Source organism: Pelodiscus sinensis, chromosome 1, assembly GCF_052426305.1.
Source record: "Pelodiscus sinensis isolate ZL-2025 chromosome 1, ASM5242630v1, whole genome shotgun sequence".
In the NCBI taxonomy this organism is placed as follows: Eukaryota; Metazoa; Chordata; order Testudines; family Trionychidae; genus Pelodiscus; species Pelodiscus sinensis.
Window position 1 is genome coordinate 24,544,179 of NC_143052.1, and position 15,250 is coordinate 24,559,428.

Sequence of the window (15,250 nt, forward strand, 5' to 3'; positions counted from 1 at the left end):
TGCATGCTGCTGTGGGAAAGGGAGGAACTGTGTGAGGTTCCTGAAAAGCCATATCTGGGGCGTAGCAGCGGGACTTCCCACCCTTTCTGCAGGAAGCTGGATCTAGCTCCATTTTTGCAGGAGGGCTGTAGCGCCATCACGGGCTCCTCTTTGGGGTTAAGGGATACGAAGGGGGCTGGGAACACTACCTCACGACTGACTGGTTGGTGACAACTGAACTACATTCTATTCACATCTGAGGCTTAAAAACCCTGAGGAGTCAATGGTTGTATGCCTTCACAGGAGCCTGTTGATTAGCCAGCATAGGTGCTCAGCCAGACCTGCGACAATAAGTATTTCCATTCTTTCACAGAGCAGTGGCTTTCACCTTTTTTAAATTTGTGGACCCCTAAAAAATGTCCAATGGAGATGCAGACTCCTTTGAAAATGTTAGACAAAGTCTGTAGATTCCAAGGGGCAGACCCACCAACAGATGAGGGGGAAGAAAGGGGCAACTGCCTGAGGACCAGCAGTTCTAAAGGGGCTACAGCAGTAGCTGGAGCCTCAGGCCCTTTAAATCACTGCTGAAGCAATGTACAACATCCTCTGGGCAGCTCTAAGTGCTTGGGGGCGGGGCGGGTGTGAGGGTAGGTACACACAGCATGCTCTGGGCAGCACCGAGGGCTGGCTGCTCCAGTCTGCCCCTTCCCCCAAAGGCCTCTAGAAGTGCAGAGTTGTCACCACCACCAGTGCTAGAGTTGCCAGATGGTTTCAACAAAAATACCAGACACACTTGACATTACATCACAATCTACATTACATCTAATTTAGTAAATACCAGACATTTATATTCTCAATTTGTTTCCTGAATAGACAGCTAAAATACTGAACTGTCCAGTTCAAAACCGGACACCTGGCAACCCTAACCACCACCACCTTTCCCAGAGGCCCAGTGTGGCAGTCAGCTCCCCGCCCAGGGCTCTACGGACCATAGCTTGAAAACCACTGATAAGAGCATTTGGAAGTATCTCTCCCCTTCCCTTCCTCCCCTTACTTTTAAGAAAGGTGAATCTTCCAACATATCAAGGAACTCTGGAAAGTAATCCCCCACTTCCTCATCCACTGCTCCAACCAAGCTGATCTGTCTCATTGGGCCAGCTCTATATGTACCATGGGAGTATGTTCTTTTTACCTAAAAGAATATGAAAGTCAATTATAAATTACACTGAGGACTCAATACCAGTTTATAAATCAATGCCAAGTGCACATACTGTCTTTGTCTTCTCTGAAACGTGTTAAAAACATTAATATTGTATACAAAGCTTATTAAATAGTATTAACTGTACTACATACTATCAATTATAAAAAGACAAACCATTCTTTTGAAATAACCAACTGGCTGAAATAGCACGCAGCTTGAAAATTGAACTCTTACTGTATATGACAACATGGTTTTTAAAATACAAAGGATTATAGACAGAAGATACTTCCGGCAAGTTGCAAGATTCGGTTAAATTCTGTCTTAACTTGAAATAACAGGATTCATTACTATGTGTATCCAAACAAGTACCAAAAGTAATTTTGATTTTACAAAAAGTGGATGGAATGTTAAAGTTATGGTTTTGTGAAGCAGGAGAAAGCTAGAGAGTGTAACAGCATAAAGGAGGTGAACCTCTCAAAAGTATAAAGATGAAACAAATCTTAAAAACCTGAAGAAGGGCAAAGAAGCGACACCAAGGCCATGTCTAAATGGAGACGGTCAAGAAAGTTAAGGCAAATAAGCTAAATATATAGACGTTAAAGCACATTAAACCCTTGGTGGATTTTCTCATTCAGGAGTAAAGTGACCTATGGCACATCTACACTTAATGCAGATACCATAGATTTTGTGTACGTGTCATGTGATCTGCAATAAACACTGCATAAGCAATGCATAAACATTACATTGTTATTCTGTGATTTTACGGAGCAATAGCACCTTAATTGCAGCCCCACAGTACAATAATATTTTGAAATTGCAGCCAGCATTCTGAGTGGGCAGACATCCCAGGGTATGCTGCTCTGCTACAGCGTTCTTACACACTCTGGGATTTTTTTTCTTGTTGAAAACTTACACTTATTGGAAGGCAAAGGAATTCTGGAGTTTACTGTCAAATTAAATTGCTATGATGCCTCATTTCGCCCTATCACACAATGTTTTCAAAGACATTAAGTGCCATTTTCAAAGCATTATCATGCAATATGCAGGACAGGTTATGATTATGTTAATCACAGTGTGGATTGTAACAAACAAGCAGCTGCTAACATCTACAGTTGGGAAGAGACTTCAAAACTGGGATAAAGCAACCAAAGAAGGCAACTGAAATCAAGCAGTCACATCCACACCTTTTCCTGAAGGAGCTTTAAAGTGTGGTCAACAAGTACTGTCTGAAAGGAGAGCACAGTGTCCCAAATCAGGGAGGAGCAGGAGTGGCAACAGAATTTCAGGATGTCACAAGCCACTCTCTCAGAAATCTGTGCAGAACTCACACACAGGCTGCAGCAGAATATCTATGTAAGTGCTGCCCTCAGTGTAGAAAGGAGTGTGGTCATTACCAGCTGAGAATTTGCCAAAAGTCAGTAATCAGACAGTTTGGTGATGGTAGATCAACTATCTGGGTTGTTTAAAGAGAAAAATGGAATGTTATCAATAAAGTTCTAACCCACTGAATCTTAAAGTGGGAAATGCACAGGCAATTAATTAGTTTGCATCATGGGTTCCTGACTAAAGCCACAACGAGTCCTACATATCTACTCTTAACCCTTCACATTAGGACTTAGAGTCCATGAACAGAAAATCCCCTCCTATGATGTTGCAAGGCCTGTTTCATCACCGTGGAAAGTTCACCAGGATTTATGTAAGGTGGTCTAGAAAGCTCCAGGACACCAGAATCTTCGGAAAGTTTAGAATGTCTCTAAAAATGTTTAGGAATCCCAGTTTAGGAATCCCAAACTGGGTCACAATCCCATTTCAATGGAGTTACCAAGGCTGGTGTTGGAATAGCTGGGACCCGAGGCCAAAATATATCAGGACTCAGATAACAAGCCCTCTACTTGGGACTTCAGCTTTGGATCCCTCTCCTCACTTCAGAGAAGTCAGGAATGGCAGAAGGGGGTCATGGTACAGTGAAGTTTGAGAACTCCTGATCTAGAATGCTTTCTTCTATGACCAGTGGAAATTCTGCATCAATTGTATCAATGGACTTTGGAGGCAATACCATTCTACCGCTCATTCTGGTAGACGGAGCTTACCCTTTGCTTGCCTGGCTTAAGAAGCCATTTACTGGTACTTGCATAAGAGAAAGGAACAGTTTAATTATACCCTGAGAAACAGCTGAATGACAAGTGTAATGTGCATTTGGAAAACTGAAAGATGGATACAGGAACTTGATGTCAAGCCTGGACGCTAAGAAACATCATCTTGTTACAATAGCTGCTTGCTGTGTTTTGGACAATGTTTGTGATAAAAAGGGAGATAGCTTGTAAATGGATGTAAGCAAGAGGTGGCCAAACTTGGCAAATGTTTAGAACAACCACACTGAATGCCTCTACAAAAAGATGCAACTACTCTGACACAGAGCAAGAGATACAGTGTATTCATACTGCAAGTTTATGTGCCCTTTATAAAGAATACATGTCCTTTTGCATAATGCTTTGATGAACAATACTGAATGTGTCTTGTGTATGTGCACTGGTGCAAGGATTTAATCATACTTCATGTGTACATAATCACATTTCTTCTTGTTTTCAAGATATAATGCTTGAAATGTAGATAGGATTTTAGACACTTATTGTGCATGCACAGATATTGTGACTGTGTGCTGCATATTTGAATGAATGATGCAAAATTCGGATTCATTAATGTAAACACATTTTCAGTATTGCAACACAAAGGAACTACAACAAATTGAATGCTGCGAGCAGTAAAAGTAATTTATTCTGTGTCTAATGTGCTCTCATTTCTCTGACCTAGTCCCCACTCTCTCTCTTTCCTGTGAGTGCTCTGGGGAAAAAGGACAACGAATAAATTGTTGTCCAAAGTGTAGTCTCCAGGATAAAATGGTGCTTTTTTCACCAATTTTGAAATTCCATTCCTTTAGGCATTTCCCGGTCTTCAGTGAGCTTGGAGCTGGTAAGACATTTGCCATCTTCCCACTTTGTTTAGGTTCTCTGGGCCTGTGGCATGAGGGCATAGCCAGGGATGGTGTCTATTCTGCCAATTTGGGATTCAGGGGGCTACCGCTTGCACCCCATTATAGCAGACAGCCCCCACTCCCACCCCATACACTGAGTGGCCAGCTCCCAACCCCAGTGGGGCTGGAGCAGCCCTCCGCTTGCCGCAGGTGGGAAGCTACGCCTGCTGGCACCTAGTAAGCATAGCTCAGTAAGGGTGATGTTTACCAGGTAACCAGTTATACAGTCAAATCCTTATTCCTCATAGTACCAGTAGACTGTGCTAGCTCTCAGAGGTCTTATAGATAGTAGTCCTATACTTTAGCTGTCGTGCCTTTGCCTTGATGATGGAGCCTCACATCAGTGATGACAAATGAAGAGTCAAGCCTTATAGATGAACGTGTGCCTTACTGCAACCCTGGAGACTGTCACAGTTGTGCCCCCATCCTGCACTTGGTTAGGATATCACTTTACACCTGTGCTGAACAACTGCTGTTCTGATGTGCCTGATCATACTCCTGTCCCTAGAAAGCAATGAAGTCCACAGGACCACATTAAAGAATGAGGGTGACTGATCAATAATCAGGAGCACAACAGGTTTGTGAACTCCACAGCCACTGGAATTATGCAAGACAGAACCTGATTGTGTGCCCTCATTTAAAAACAGGAAAGTAACATCTGGTCAGGATGTTTCTTGAGCAGTGGAGAGTATATAAGTAAACAGACAGGAAAAACAAATAGCCAGCAAAGCATGGAATACTAGTTTGCAGATATGCATCCATTGTTTTCGGATGAAGATGCACCAACACCTATTTTACTTTAAGCAAATTTCTCTTGCATCTCAGTGAAACCACCTGCAAAGGGGATTTAGCAGTATGCATTAAAATTCCAGATGGTTTGCAACAACAGTTACCATTTATGGATGCAAGGCATTTAACAAAAAATAAACGAATCCAAATGTATTTAAAGGAAGAGGTTTCCTATGTAACTTTGGATGTGTTATATGCCTGTGTCACCCCCTACATTTGAGTCTGGTCAAATTGGTGTTGCTTTACTGTGTGCCAAATACTAGAACCTGAGGGATGAGACTACACCTGAACTAAGTTTTGATGGAAATGGGTGCAGCCCCCAAGACTTCTTCCATCAACACTGATCAATACTGAAAATGAGTGAATAAGGATTACCGAATATCAGCATAAATTACTTTCCAATTTAACATCCCCAAAAGTTGAAAAAAAAAAAAAGCACAAAAACACAAGTGACTGGACGTAGGAAATGAAAACCAATAGCTATTCAAAGAAATACACACAAACAAACAATGTCAGTTATTAAGCAGCAAGATACAGGATTCATCTTCATTGTGAGATGAAAGAAATCAGTTTATTTGGATTTTAAGATCATGTTTGCCACTGGAGTAAAGCACTGCCTAGTGAAATGGAAGAGAACATAGGTGAGACATTTTATATCACAGTATGGCATCAAAATGAAACTGATAACTGGACACCCTGTTCCACATCTTTCAAAAAAAATTTTCAACCAACCTCGTTCACAAATTTGTTAGCTTACAATGACCAAAGTGCACTAATCAGTCGGCAATTATGCCATAAAAGCCAAATGAAAAAAAAAAAAAAAAACCTAAGAAAATAATGAATTTGTACACTTTCACTGTAGTAAAAGAAACCACTTAAATATGAAAATACTCTTCCAGACAGATTAAAAATGTGTAGTTCTTTATAAATTATTATAAGTAAGGTAGTCCAGAAAAACTTAAAACTAAAAAGAATTAACAACATTAATACAGGATAGTTTGTCAAACAAGTTTAAATGACTGGATAATTAATAGCTACCAGCACTGATCTAAGGGAAGAATTAATTCTTGCCTAATTTCAATTTATTATAGTCTGAAAACAGCAAAATATTTTGCCCTGATCAAAGTAGCTGAAGATGCCATTCAAGAAATACAGATAAAAGTATGACAAGATCTTTGTCATTTGTTCAGATAACAAAATTAAGTGAATGAAATAGTCTCAAAACAGCACAACTTTGAAAAATTATTTCCACCATCTCCATTCAAATTTGGTTTATTGAAAAAAGAATTAAACCCTAACTTTCTGAGAGTTCACAATTTCATTATATACCACAAAGATGAATGCAATGAAGAACCTAAGCAGAATTCTCTCTCTCCAATTGCTTTAAAATTACCGTACCCTAGATTTCAAATATGCACTGAGTACAAATACAGTAACTGAACAGCAGGCTAGATTTTGATCAAGATACTATACCCAAAGGTAATACGATTACAAAAACAACGGTAGGTTTCTGAGAGACTGGACAGATCACAGGCTAATAGCACCACTGTCACCGTGGCAGTGAAGATCTTGAAGTGAATATTACAATTAAACAGAAAATTGGGACCATATTAAGCATGCATGCACCAAAAAAAAAGAAAAAAAAAATATTCAAAGCAGCTAGATAATATTCCTATTATATAGGCTGCATGACTGAATCCAAATTCAAAGACATAGGCTGATTCCAGCAGAGGAAGTAGTAACAGATGTATCTACTAACTGAAAATACAACTGTCTATGCCAAACCTGTCTGTAAAGGGGTTACATCAGCATTTATTACATGGAAGTGGCATAAAATTGTCAAAGAAAGTCAGATGGGATCGATGAAATCAAAATTGTAATATTTTCATTAACATACATTTCTATGGTCAGCATAGCATCAATCAGATGTGTTTTTAGCACAATCCAATTAGTTTAATTAAGACTTCAGAACAGCCGAAGGCTTTAAAAAGCAAATTATTGGTAAAAGTATATTAGTATATAAAAGGCAGACACTAAAATGGGTGGGAAATCTTTTTTGGGTTGGAGCCACTGAACCACAGGAAAAAAAAAAAAAATCAGCAAAGGGCTACTCACAAGTGAGAAGCAAAAAAGAAAAAAAAATACCCTCATTAAGGCGGCCCCCAACTGAGGAAACAGATACTCCCCACATTCTCCTCCCACACCAGAGCCTAGATGCTCATAGATTTTGTGTGCTCCAACTCCATGGTGGGTGGCTGGGGGAGCTGGATAGCCAAAGCAGGCTGCCCAGTGCTACGGGGGAGAACTCAAGCCTCAGGAGCCAGAACCAGGCAAAGCGGGAGGCTGAATGCAGCCTCCCGGGTCTTAGGATCCCCACCCTTGCACTAAAACATTATCCTGAGTACTCAATACAGACTTACAAGGTACATTCTGGACAATGTGCATACTGCCTATTTGTAAGCATTTTTAAAGTGAGACACATAATATGCATTTTAATAAACTAAATAGTTGTGTTTTCCAATTCTAAACTGGGATGGGTGGATGATAAAAGCTTATTTTGGATTATGATTGTGATTGTGATTTGTCCTAACAATGAGTTTAAGTCAGAACAGCAGTGCTAGTGTGTATTTGCAGAAATGAGGAGTCCTGTGACACATTAAAGAATAACAGATTTATATGGGCATAAAGTTCTATGGATAAAAAACATGATTTTTTTTTTTTGAGATACATGGAGTGGAAATCAGAAGTAGGAATGTAATAGCATATCAAAAAAAGGGAGTTACTTATGAAAGTGCAGGTCCAGTGTTAACGAGGTCAATTCAGTCAGGGGGATATGAGTCACTGCCAGCACTTGATGGGGAAGTATGAATACCAAGAGAAAAAATTGACTTTGTAACCATTTTAAGTCCCCATTCAGTCCTAATTTGTATTAAATTTGCAAATGAATTATGGTGCCTGGTCCTTCAATGAGGGCAGGGAATTATACTCAATGACCTCTGGAGGTCCCTTCCAGTTCTAGTGTTCTATGATTCTCTGCTGTTTCTCTTTGTAGTCTGATTTTGAAGTTTTTCTGCAAAAAGGATGGCTACTTTAAAATGTGCGCCACCCATGCTGACTGAACTGACCTAGTTAAATTCATTACTGAGTGTCCAGGGAGGTTAAAAGTGTTCTACTTTTGTGTATGTTACAATTCTTGATATCTGATTTGGCCAATAAACATGGCAGAGAAGCATTGCTGGCATTTGATTGCCTATTGCATCTGATTTGGCATTTGATCATGTTAGTAGATTTGCAGGTGGATGAGCCCCGATGGTGTGGTTAATGTGGTTAAGTCCTGTGATAGTGTTTCTTGTTTAGATATTGAACAGAAATGGCAGCAAGGGTTTGTTGCACAAATAGGTTCCTGGGTTAGTGTTTCTGTGGTGTGATGTGTGGCTGATGGTACTTGTTTCAGGGTGGGGGGGCTGTCTGTAGGCAAGGACTGGCCCTGCTTCCTAATGTCTTTGGGAGTGAGGGATCATTTCCCAGGATAGGGTTAGATTATCAAAGATGCCCAAAAGGGGTTTTAGCTGAGACTGTAGGTGACAGACAGTGGTGTTCTGTTATTTTCCTTGTTGGACCCGTCCTGTAGTAGATGAATTATGGGTCCTCTTCTGGTACTGTCCATCTGTTTCTTCACTTCCCCAAGTGCGTATTTCAGTTTTAATAATGCTTGAGAAAGATCTTAGAGGCATGCATCTCTTTCTGAGGGATTGGAGCAGATGTGGTTGCATCTTAAGGCTTGGCTGTAGGCAATGGATAATGTGATGTTTGCTGGATGAAAGCTAAAGGCATCTAAGAAAGAATACTCATCAGTAGGTTTCTGGTATAGGGTGGTGTTTGTGTGACCATCATTTATTTGTACTGTAGTGTCCAAGAAGTGGATCTCTTGTGTGGACTTGTCCAGGCTGAGATTGATGGTGGGGTGGAAATTGTTGAAATCCCTGCGGAATTCTTCAAGGGCCCCTTAGCAGGTTCAGTCTTCTAGCAATCATTTGATACATTTTTCAAGCCCTAAATTACAGTGAACTTATCTACAGGATGACAGCAAAGAGCACTAGAAGGGTGTGATTTGTAAGGTGCCCAGACTATCACCCTGCTGGTGGTTTTAAAAGTAAGTGAGAAACAACTTTACACTAACAGCATGTGTGAAACAAGACTATGTTAATACAAACTAGGTACCTTTTAGGACATGCCAGCTGAGTCTACACAAGACAATCAGAACAGCACATGTTGCTGCACTTTACAAATCATACCCAACCCCAGTATGTTGCAGTGAGAATTTATACTTTGAGCTCCTTGATTTTCTATTTCAAGATTTAACTTTAAAACCAGGAAGTCAAAATACAAAAGGAGAAGGAAAGTGGTACAGACTGCTTTAAGTTGCATGCACAATTTAATGCAAAAGTTGAACTGGAATTAAGTACTTCTAGAAAATCCCAGGCCACTGTTTGAACTCCAGTTTCACTTGCGTAAAATGTCTTAGGAGACCAAATATGCAGGAATAGTAGCTTTTAACTTCAGTGCATAACTGCATAAGCCACAAACGTACATGTGTCACTAACTATCCTCTGGACTTCCTGCCTCCTCACCTAAAGCTTACAACTAGCTGCTGTAATGGCCCTGTTCTGGCAGTAGTAAGGGGAAGGGAAAGAAAGAAAAAGAAGGGGAAAGAAAGCCAATGGATGAACAAGATGATTCAGGTAATTATAGGCCCCATCTTACCTGGGATGGACTTAATAGTTAATTACTAGTAAGGGACTAAGCAATAAAAATATATTTCCTTACTTTAATGCCAGTCCACATGCTTTTATGGAAAATATATATAGTCAAATCAACATGACAAGTTTATGGAGTCTGATGGAGAAAAGCAGACAGCTGTGTTGACATATTTAGATTTCTGGAATGCATTTGAATTGATATTACTAAAAATTAGCATTATATAAAAATCAACATAGTATACATTAAACAGATTAAAAATAGTTCCAAAGATCTCAAGGAAATGAACAGGAGTCTGCACATTGTTACTTCTCATATAGTTTCATGGATACCAATTCTCTGCCTATTGCTATTCAATATTTGTATGAATCTGGGAAACAATCATTATTTTGAGTTAAACTTTGCAAAAAACAGATTGGTGTGAGAGTAAATAATGAGACATGCCACATACAGTATCATCTGGATTGCTTGATAAGAGAGGATGCAAATAAGTGAAGTTCATTTTAGTACAGTATGGAATAAGAGATCACAATTACATGCAAAGTTGGATCCATCTTAAGTTGTCTTAAGTGAAACAGTTTTGGTCAGTGGTCCCCAACCTTTTGAGGTTGTCGGGCGCCAGGGGGCATGGCCGTTCGCCCGCCGGGCACCAGGGGGCGGGGACACTTGCGGGTCCGGGGGCGGCCCCCCCCCATAGCCGCTTGCCCAGGGCCGGGGCCCCCCATAGCCACGCGCCCGGGGGGGACCCCGCCCCCCCCGCAAGCGCCGCGCGCCCGGCGCTTCCCCCTCCCCCCTGCAAGCGCCGCGCGCCCGGGGTCGGCACTCCCCCCGCGTGCCCCGCACGCCTGGCACTCAAGCGCCGCGTGCCCGGGGCCAGGCCAGCCCCGAGCACCTGGCGGGCGCATGCAAGTGCCCCCGCGGGCGCCATGGCGCCCGCGGGCACCGTGTTGGGGACCACGGGTTTTGGTGGTTATTCTATAATTCTAGAAGCCTTTACTTTTAATCTTTGTATTTCTGTTGACATTTAAGAAGGGAAGTAAGACTAACAGATGTTTGTAGCAGTGTTGAATATAGGTGTTCTGTAGCATAACAGGATGCTTTGAGTTTTCATAGCAACATGTCTTAATTGTGGGTGTTATGAATAGTTTTTTTGGTACACTCCGCACATTTTAGAAAAGTTATTTTGCAAAGCTTTACATACAAATAAGATGTGTGGTACACTATTCACATTTGAACACACATTTTTATCATTACATTTATATAGATGAAAGTTATATGTGATGTTTGTAAAACAGTGTATGAAAATTCTTTAAAACTATGTAGTAACTTGTTTTTTTCTGGTAAACAGTTACATGACTTATCCAAATCTGATGTAAAAAACAGTATTATTCAACTTCTTTAATTCTTTCATGAACATCTACACAGGTGATTATATTGCACTGGTGGTAATCTCATTAAACTAAAAATAGTCTCCTGAAGTTACACAAGCTGAAATGATTTTTGTTCCACTGAGAAGTACTGTTTTTATAGCTCTTAAAGTTAAGACATATCTAGCAAACAGCAGCTATTGTTAGAAATTCAGGAAGTTGACCCCCCCTCCCCCTTTTTTTTGCCACATGATTTAATAACTTTCAAGGGAACACAGTTAATTGAAAAGATTCATTTAGAAGCCTCAATATATACCCTAATATACAATAAATGGGCTTTACATATAAAATGTTACTATTATGTAACATACAAATTGTAGCCTTGTGGTTCATGTTCAAATATGTAAATGCAGCCAAGACCAGGTAGAAAACTCATTTTCATGCTCTAAACATGATGGGTATTTTTCAATCAAGAACAACAAATCTCCAGAAGCAGAAACATATGCACACTTCAACTAATCAAACAATACAATGTAATGTTTGAATGCAAACAAAGCTTTCCTATCTTCTATATTTTAACAAACAGTTGATTATTCAAATATTTTCCTATTCCTAATCTTCAGTTTTATCTATACAGTCAGTCCCCGGGTTACGTACAAGATAGGGACTGTAGGTTTGTTCTTAAGTTGAATTTGTATGTAAGTCGGAACTGGTACATATTGTAGGGGAAACTCTAGCCAAACATTTCTCCAGAGCTCAGTTTTATTCTCCCACACCTCACTTCCCTCAGTCCTTTATTCTCAAGCTGAGGTGTCTGCTGAGAAAAGCCGCTCCGCGTCTCCCTGGTCTGCTCGGGGGGGCGCTAGCTTCGCGTCTCCCTGGTCTGCTTGGGGGAAGCAGCTAGTGCGGGGTTGCTTCATCCCGTTTGTAAGTAGGGATCCGATGTAAGTTGGATCCATGTAACCCGGGGACTGCCTGTACATCCTAGCTGATAGCAAATGTATTAACTTTTACAGTTTATTTGAAACCATTAGATATTTTTAAAAAATAAATATGCAACCTCTTACCTGAGCATGGAAATTTGACATAGTCGTTGTCTCTATATCTTTCTTTCCCAAAATCTCCATTTTCACTGGTGAATTGGGAAAATTAAATGAAAAGTAGTCTAAAAAGTCAGGTAAATAAGTAGCTGCCCCATGAACAATACCCATTACATAATAAGCTGCAGAGTTTTCATTTTCACTAAAAACCAGACCCACAAACTCTTCCGCAAATCTCTCCATCTCCACAGGAGACAAGTGAGAGAGTTCATTACTGTAGGCATGGATAACTGATGCACCTCCATTCGGCTGGTGCTCAATGTGAATGAGCTGTTTGAACTCCAACGTGTCCAACCTTTTGAGTTTATTCTGAACCCGTGGTTCCTTTAACGAGAGAAATGGAAACTCGCTGTTCTCTGATATCTTGGACCCACAGTCCTTCTTAGAATCCATATTCTTCCCACTGAAATCCTTAAAATGATCATCAATTATGCCTTTGGCTTCTTGATCCTCAACATCAGAAACCAATCCTGAGCAGATGGTCTGAATAGATTTGCTGTACATTTTTGGACGCTTCCTTTTCTCACATTCTTTATGTTTCTTTTTCTTTTTCTTCTTTACCTTTTTAATTTGTAATTCTTCTGCATTAGTTTTTGGCTTTTCCTTCCCACCTGTAGAGAGGAAAGAGATTTCTAAAACACCTATATTTCCTGCTATATGAAAGCCCCAATTTAAGTAACAGAATTAAAAGTTACCCATACAGAGCATGCTGAATGGGACTTAACACTATAAATTAAGTATCAAACAACTTTAGAGATATTTATTTAAGCCAAATACCAATTAAAGCAATGTTATACAGTCATATTAGGTCTGATCATTTATTCTAACAGGTTACTGACCATACCACCCATCATCACCAGAACCTCAAAATTTAACATTAGCTATAATTCTGTAAGACATATTTTACTTTCATATTATGCATTATGAAACAAGAACTTTACACAGAAGTGTATTTATAATTAGAAACATGGCCCAATTGTTAAAACACAGGATTTTTCACTTTTAAAATATTTTTAATTAGATATGTGCATAAGGCTGACAGGCAGAATTGAACCTGGGATCTCTAGAGCTTATTGCTTGAGCCTCTACTGCATGAGCTAAAAGCCAGGTGGATATTAACTAAGGTTGTACAGCAGGCTCACACTCTCTATAAGTGGTCTCAATACCACTAAAAGGGACAGTGTACCACACCCAGGGGTGCGGGTTACACATGCACTCTGAAAAAGGTAAAAACCCTACTTTAAATGTTGTTTTTCCTCCACTCATACTATTGAATAAGATGTACATGGGTGTGGGAGACAGCAAAGAAAGGCGCGCACACAAAAACAGGTTGACCTTGAAAAGTATTGTAATAATCACAATCTTACCTCTTCTGTTTAATCAGTGGTGCAACCTCATCAGCAATTATGCCAGTAGGTTAAATGATTTAAATGTAGACTGCAATGTTGCTGTAGCCATGTTGGTCTCAGGGTCTGAGAGATAAGGTGAGTGAAGTAGTATCTTTTATTTGACCATGGGGGAATTCTGCACAGAATTTCCTTCTTCCCCACAGAATTGGTACTGTACAGCTGCTGCCTGGCCCGAGGGACCATTGGCCCCCAAAGAACTCAGCTCTCCATCTCAAAGACAGAAGACAGCCAGGGGAAGGAGAATGACAAGTTGGACAGTTACTGGCACACCCCAAAGAAAAGGAACAATGTGTAGGAAAACTTCATACAAGCCAGGCCCCCAGCATCAGGCTGTTTCTCTCTAGATCCCTGGACTCTGGCGAGAACCCTGAAGTGGGGGCTCTATAGGAAAGTGGGTCTCTGGACTAGGGACCGGGACCATGCATGGGCAGACACCTCTAGGCTGGGCTCTGGAGGGGAAGGGCTTGTAGGTGTCTAGCTGAGGACACCCTGCAAGTAGGCTCTGATGGCAAACTGGTGCAGGTATTTGGGCTGGAGGACACCCTGCTGCTAGGTTCTAGAGCAGGGGTGGGGAACCTCAGGCTAAGGAGCCAAATGCAGCCCCCAACTTGCCTGGATCTGGCCCCCTGAGGTTCATGCCCCCCCTCCAGCATTGGGGAGCCCATGCTGCTGCACCCTCCACAGGGCTGGAACACAATCTACTAGGCTGGACCCCCTACACTCTGGTATGGGGGATTTAAATATTCAGGGCTTTCTTTGCATCTTCCCGTCCGGGCGCCATTTTTAAATCCCCTTAGTCCGAACTAACTGCCCGCGGCTACAAGCGGCAGTCAAACGTTACCTCGAACTAAGTCCTTAGTTCGAGTTAACTGTTACACCACTAGGAAGGTATGTAGGAATTTTAAACTGGGACAAAGAAATTTGGGTTTTTCCCTCCTTGGTCTCTGTGAGTTTCTCTGCAGCTACAGAGAGACACAAACATGTCTCTCTCCAAGAAACAATTCTTTACTTTCTGTAGGTAGGGTAAAGTTTAGATAAATCCGTTAGGTTTTCTTGTTTTATGGTTTGGGTATGGGATCTGATGTCCATGCACTTTTAAAAAGATGTTTTGGCTTTTCTTTGTAACTAAGTTCTAAGCCCATGGAGTTCCTCCATGAGTATATTTGGTTACCTTTCCATCTAGTCATTATGCTTGCAACAGGAATATTGCTGTAATAATAAAAGTTCTCTTTTCTTTATTAACCTGGGATTGGTTAATAGTGTGCCCTGATTTTTACTTTAGGGGTATAATTTCCCAAATGATCTTTCCCCTGATTTCTTTAACAACATTTGGGTTGTGGCAGCAGAAGTTTTATTCCCAAAATCTAGGTTTTTAAGATTTTTATGCCAAAGCCGGGGAGATCAGATTTTAGGGTAATTGCTGACGCCCACTTCTGCATTTATCATGCCAGAGTGGGGAAGGAGCCATGACAGAGTCCATTCAAGAAAGTTGTGATTGTCTAGTTTCATCCAGAGTTTTTGGGGGCATGTAGTGCTCTGAATGACATCCAGCAAATGGTGCAATAGACATGTATAGTTAAGATTACAATATGTCCAGGTTTTCCCCAGTATTGCCT

At 40.8% G+C, this 15,250-nt stretch overlaps 1 protein-coding gene across 3 annotated transcripts in view; it reads right to left on the reverse strand.

Annotated features, from left to right (window-relative positions):
* RSBN1L (round spermatid basic protein 1 like) overlaps positions 1–15,250 on the reverse strand; it is a 78,176-nt gene that overhangs the window by 19,051 nt on the left and 43,875 nt on the right. For 2 of the 3 annotated variants that reach the window (XM_075926678.2, XM_006137518.3), the window contains 2 exons: positions 12,193–12,836; positions 1,034–1,171 (listed from right to left, as the gene is read on the reverse strand). In XM_075926678.2, coding sequence (XP_075782793.2) covers positions 1,034–1,171; positions 12,193–12,836 — 782 coding nt within the window. The remainder of the gene's footprint in view (positions 1–1,033; positions 1,172–12,192; positions 12,837–15,250) is intronic. The other variant, XM_075926681.2, reaches the window with a different exon arrangement.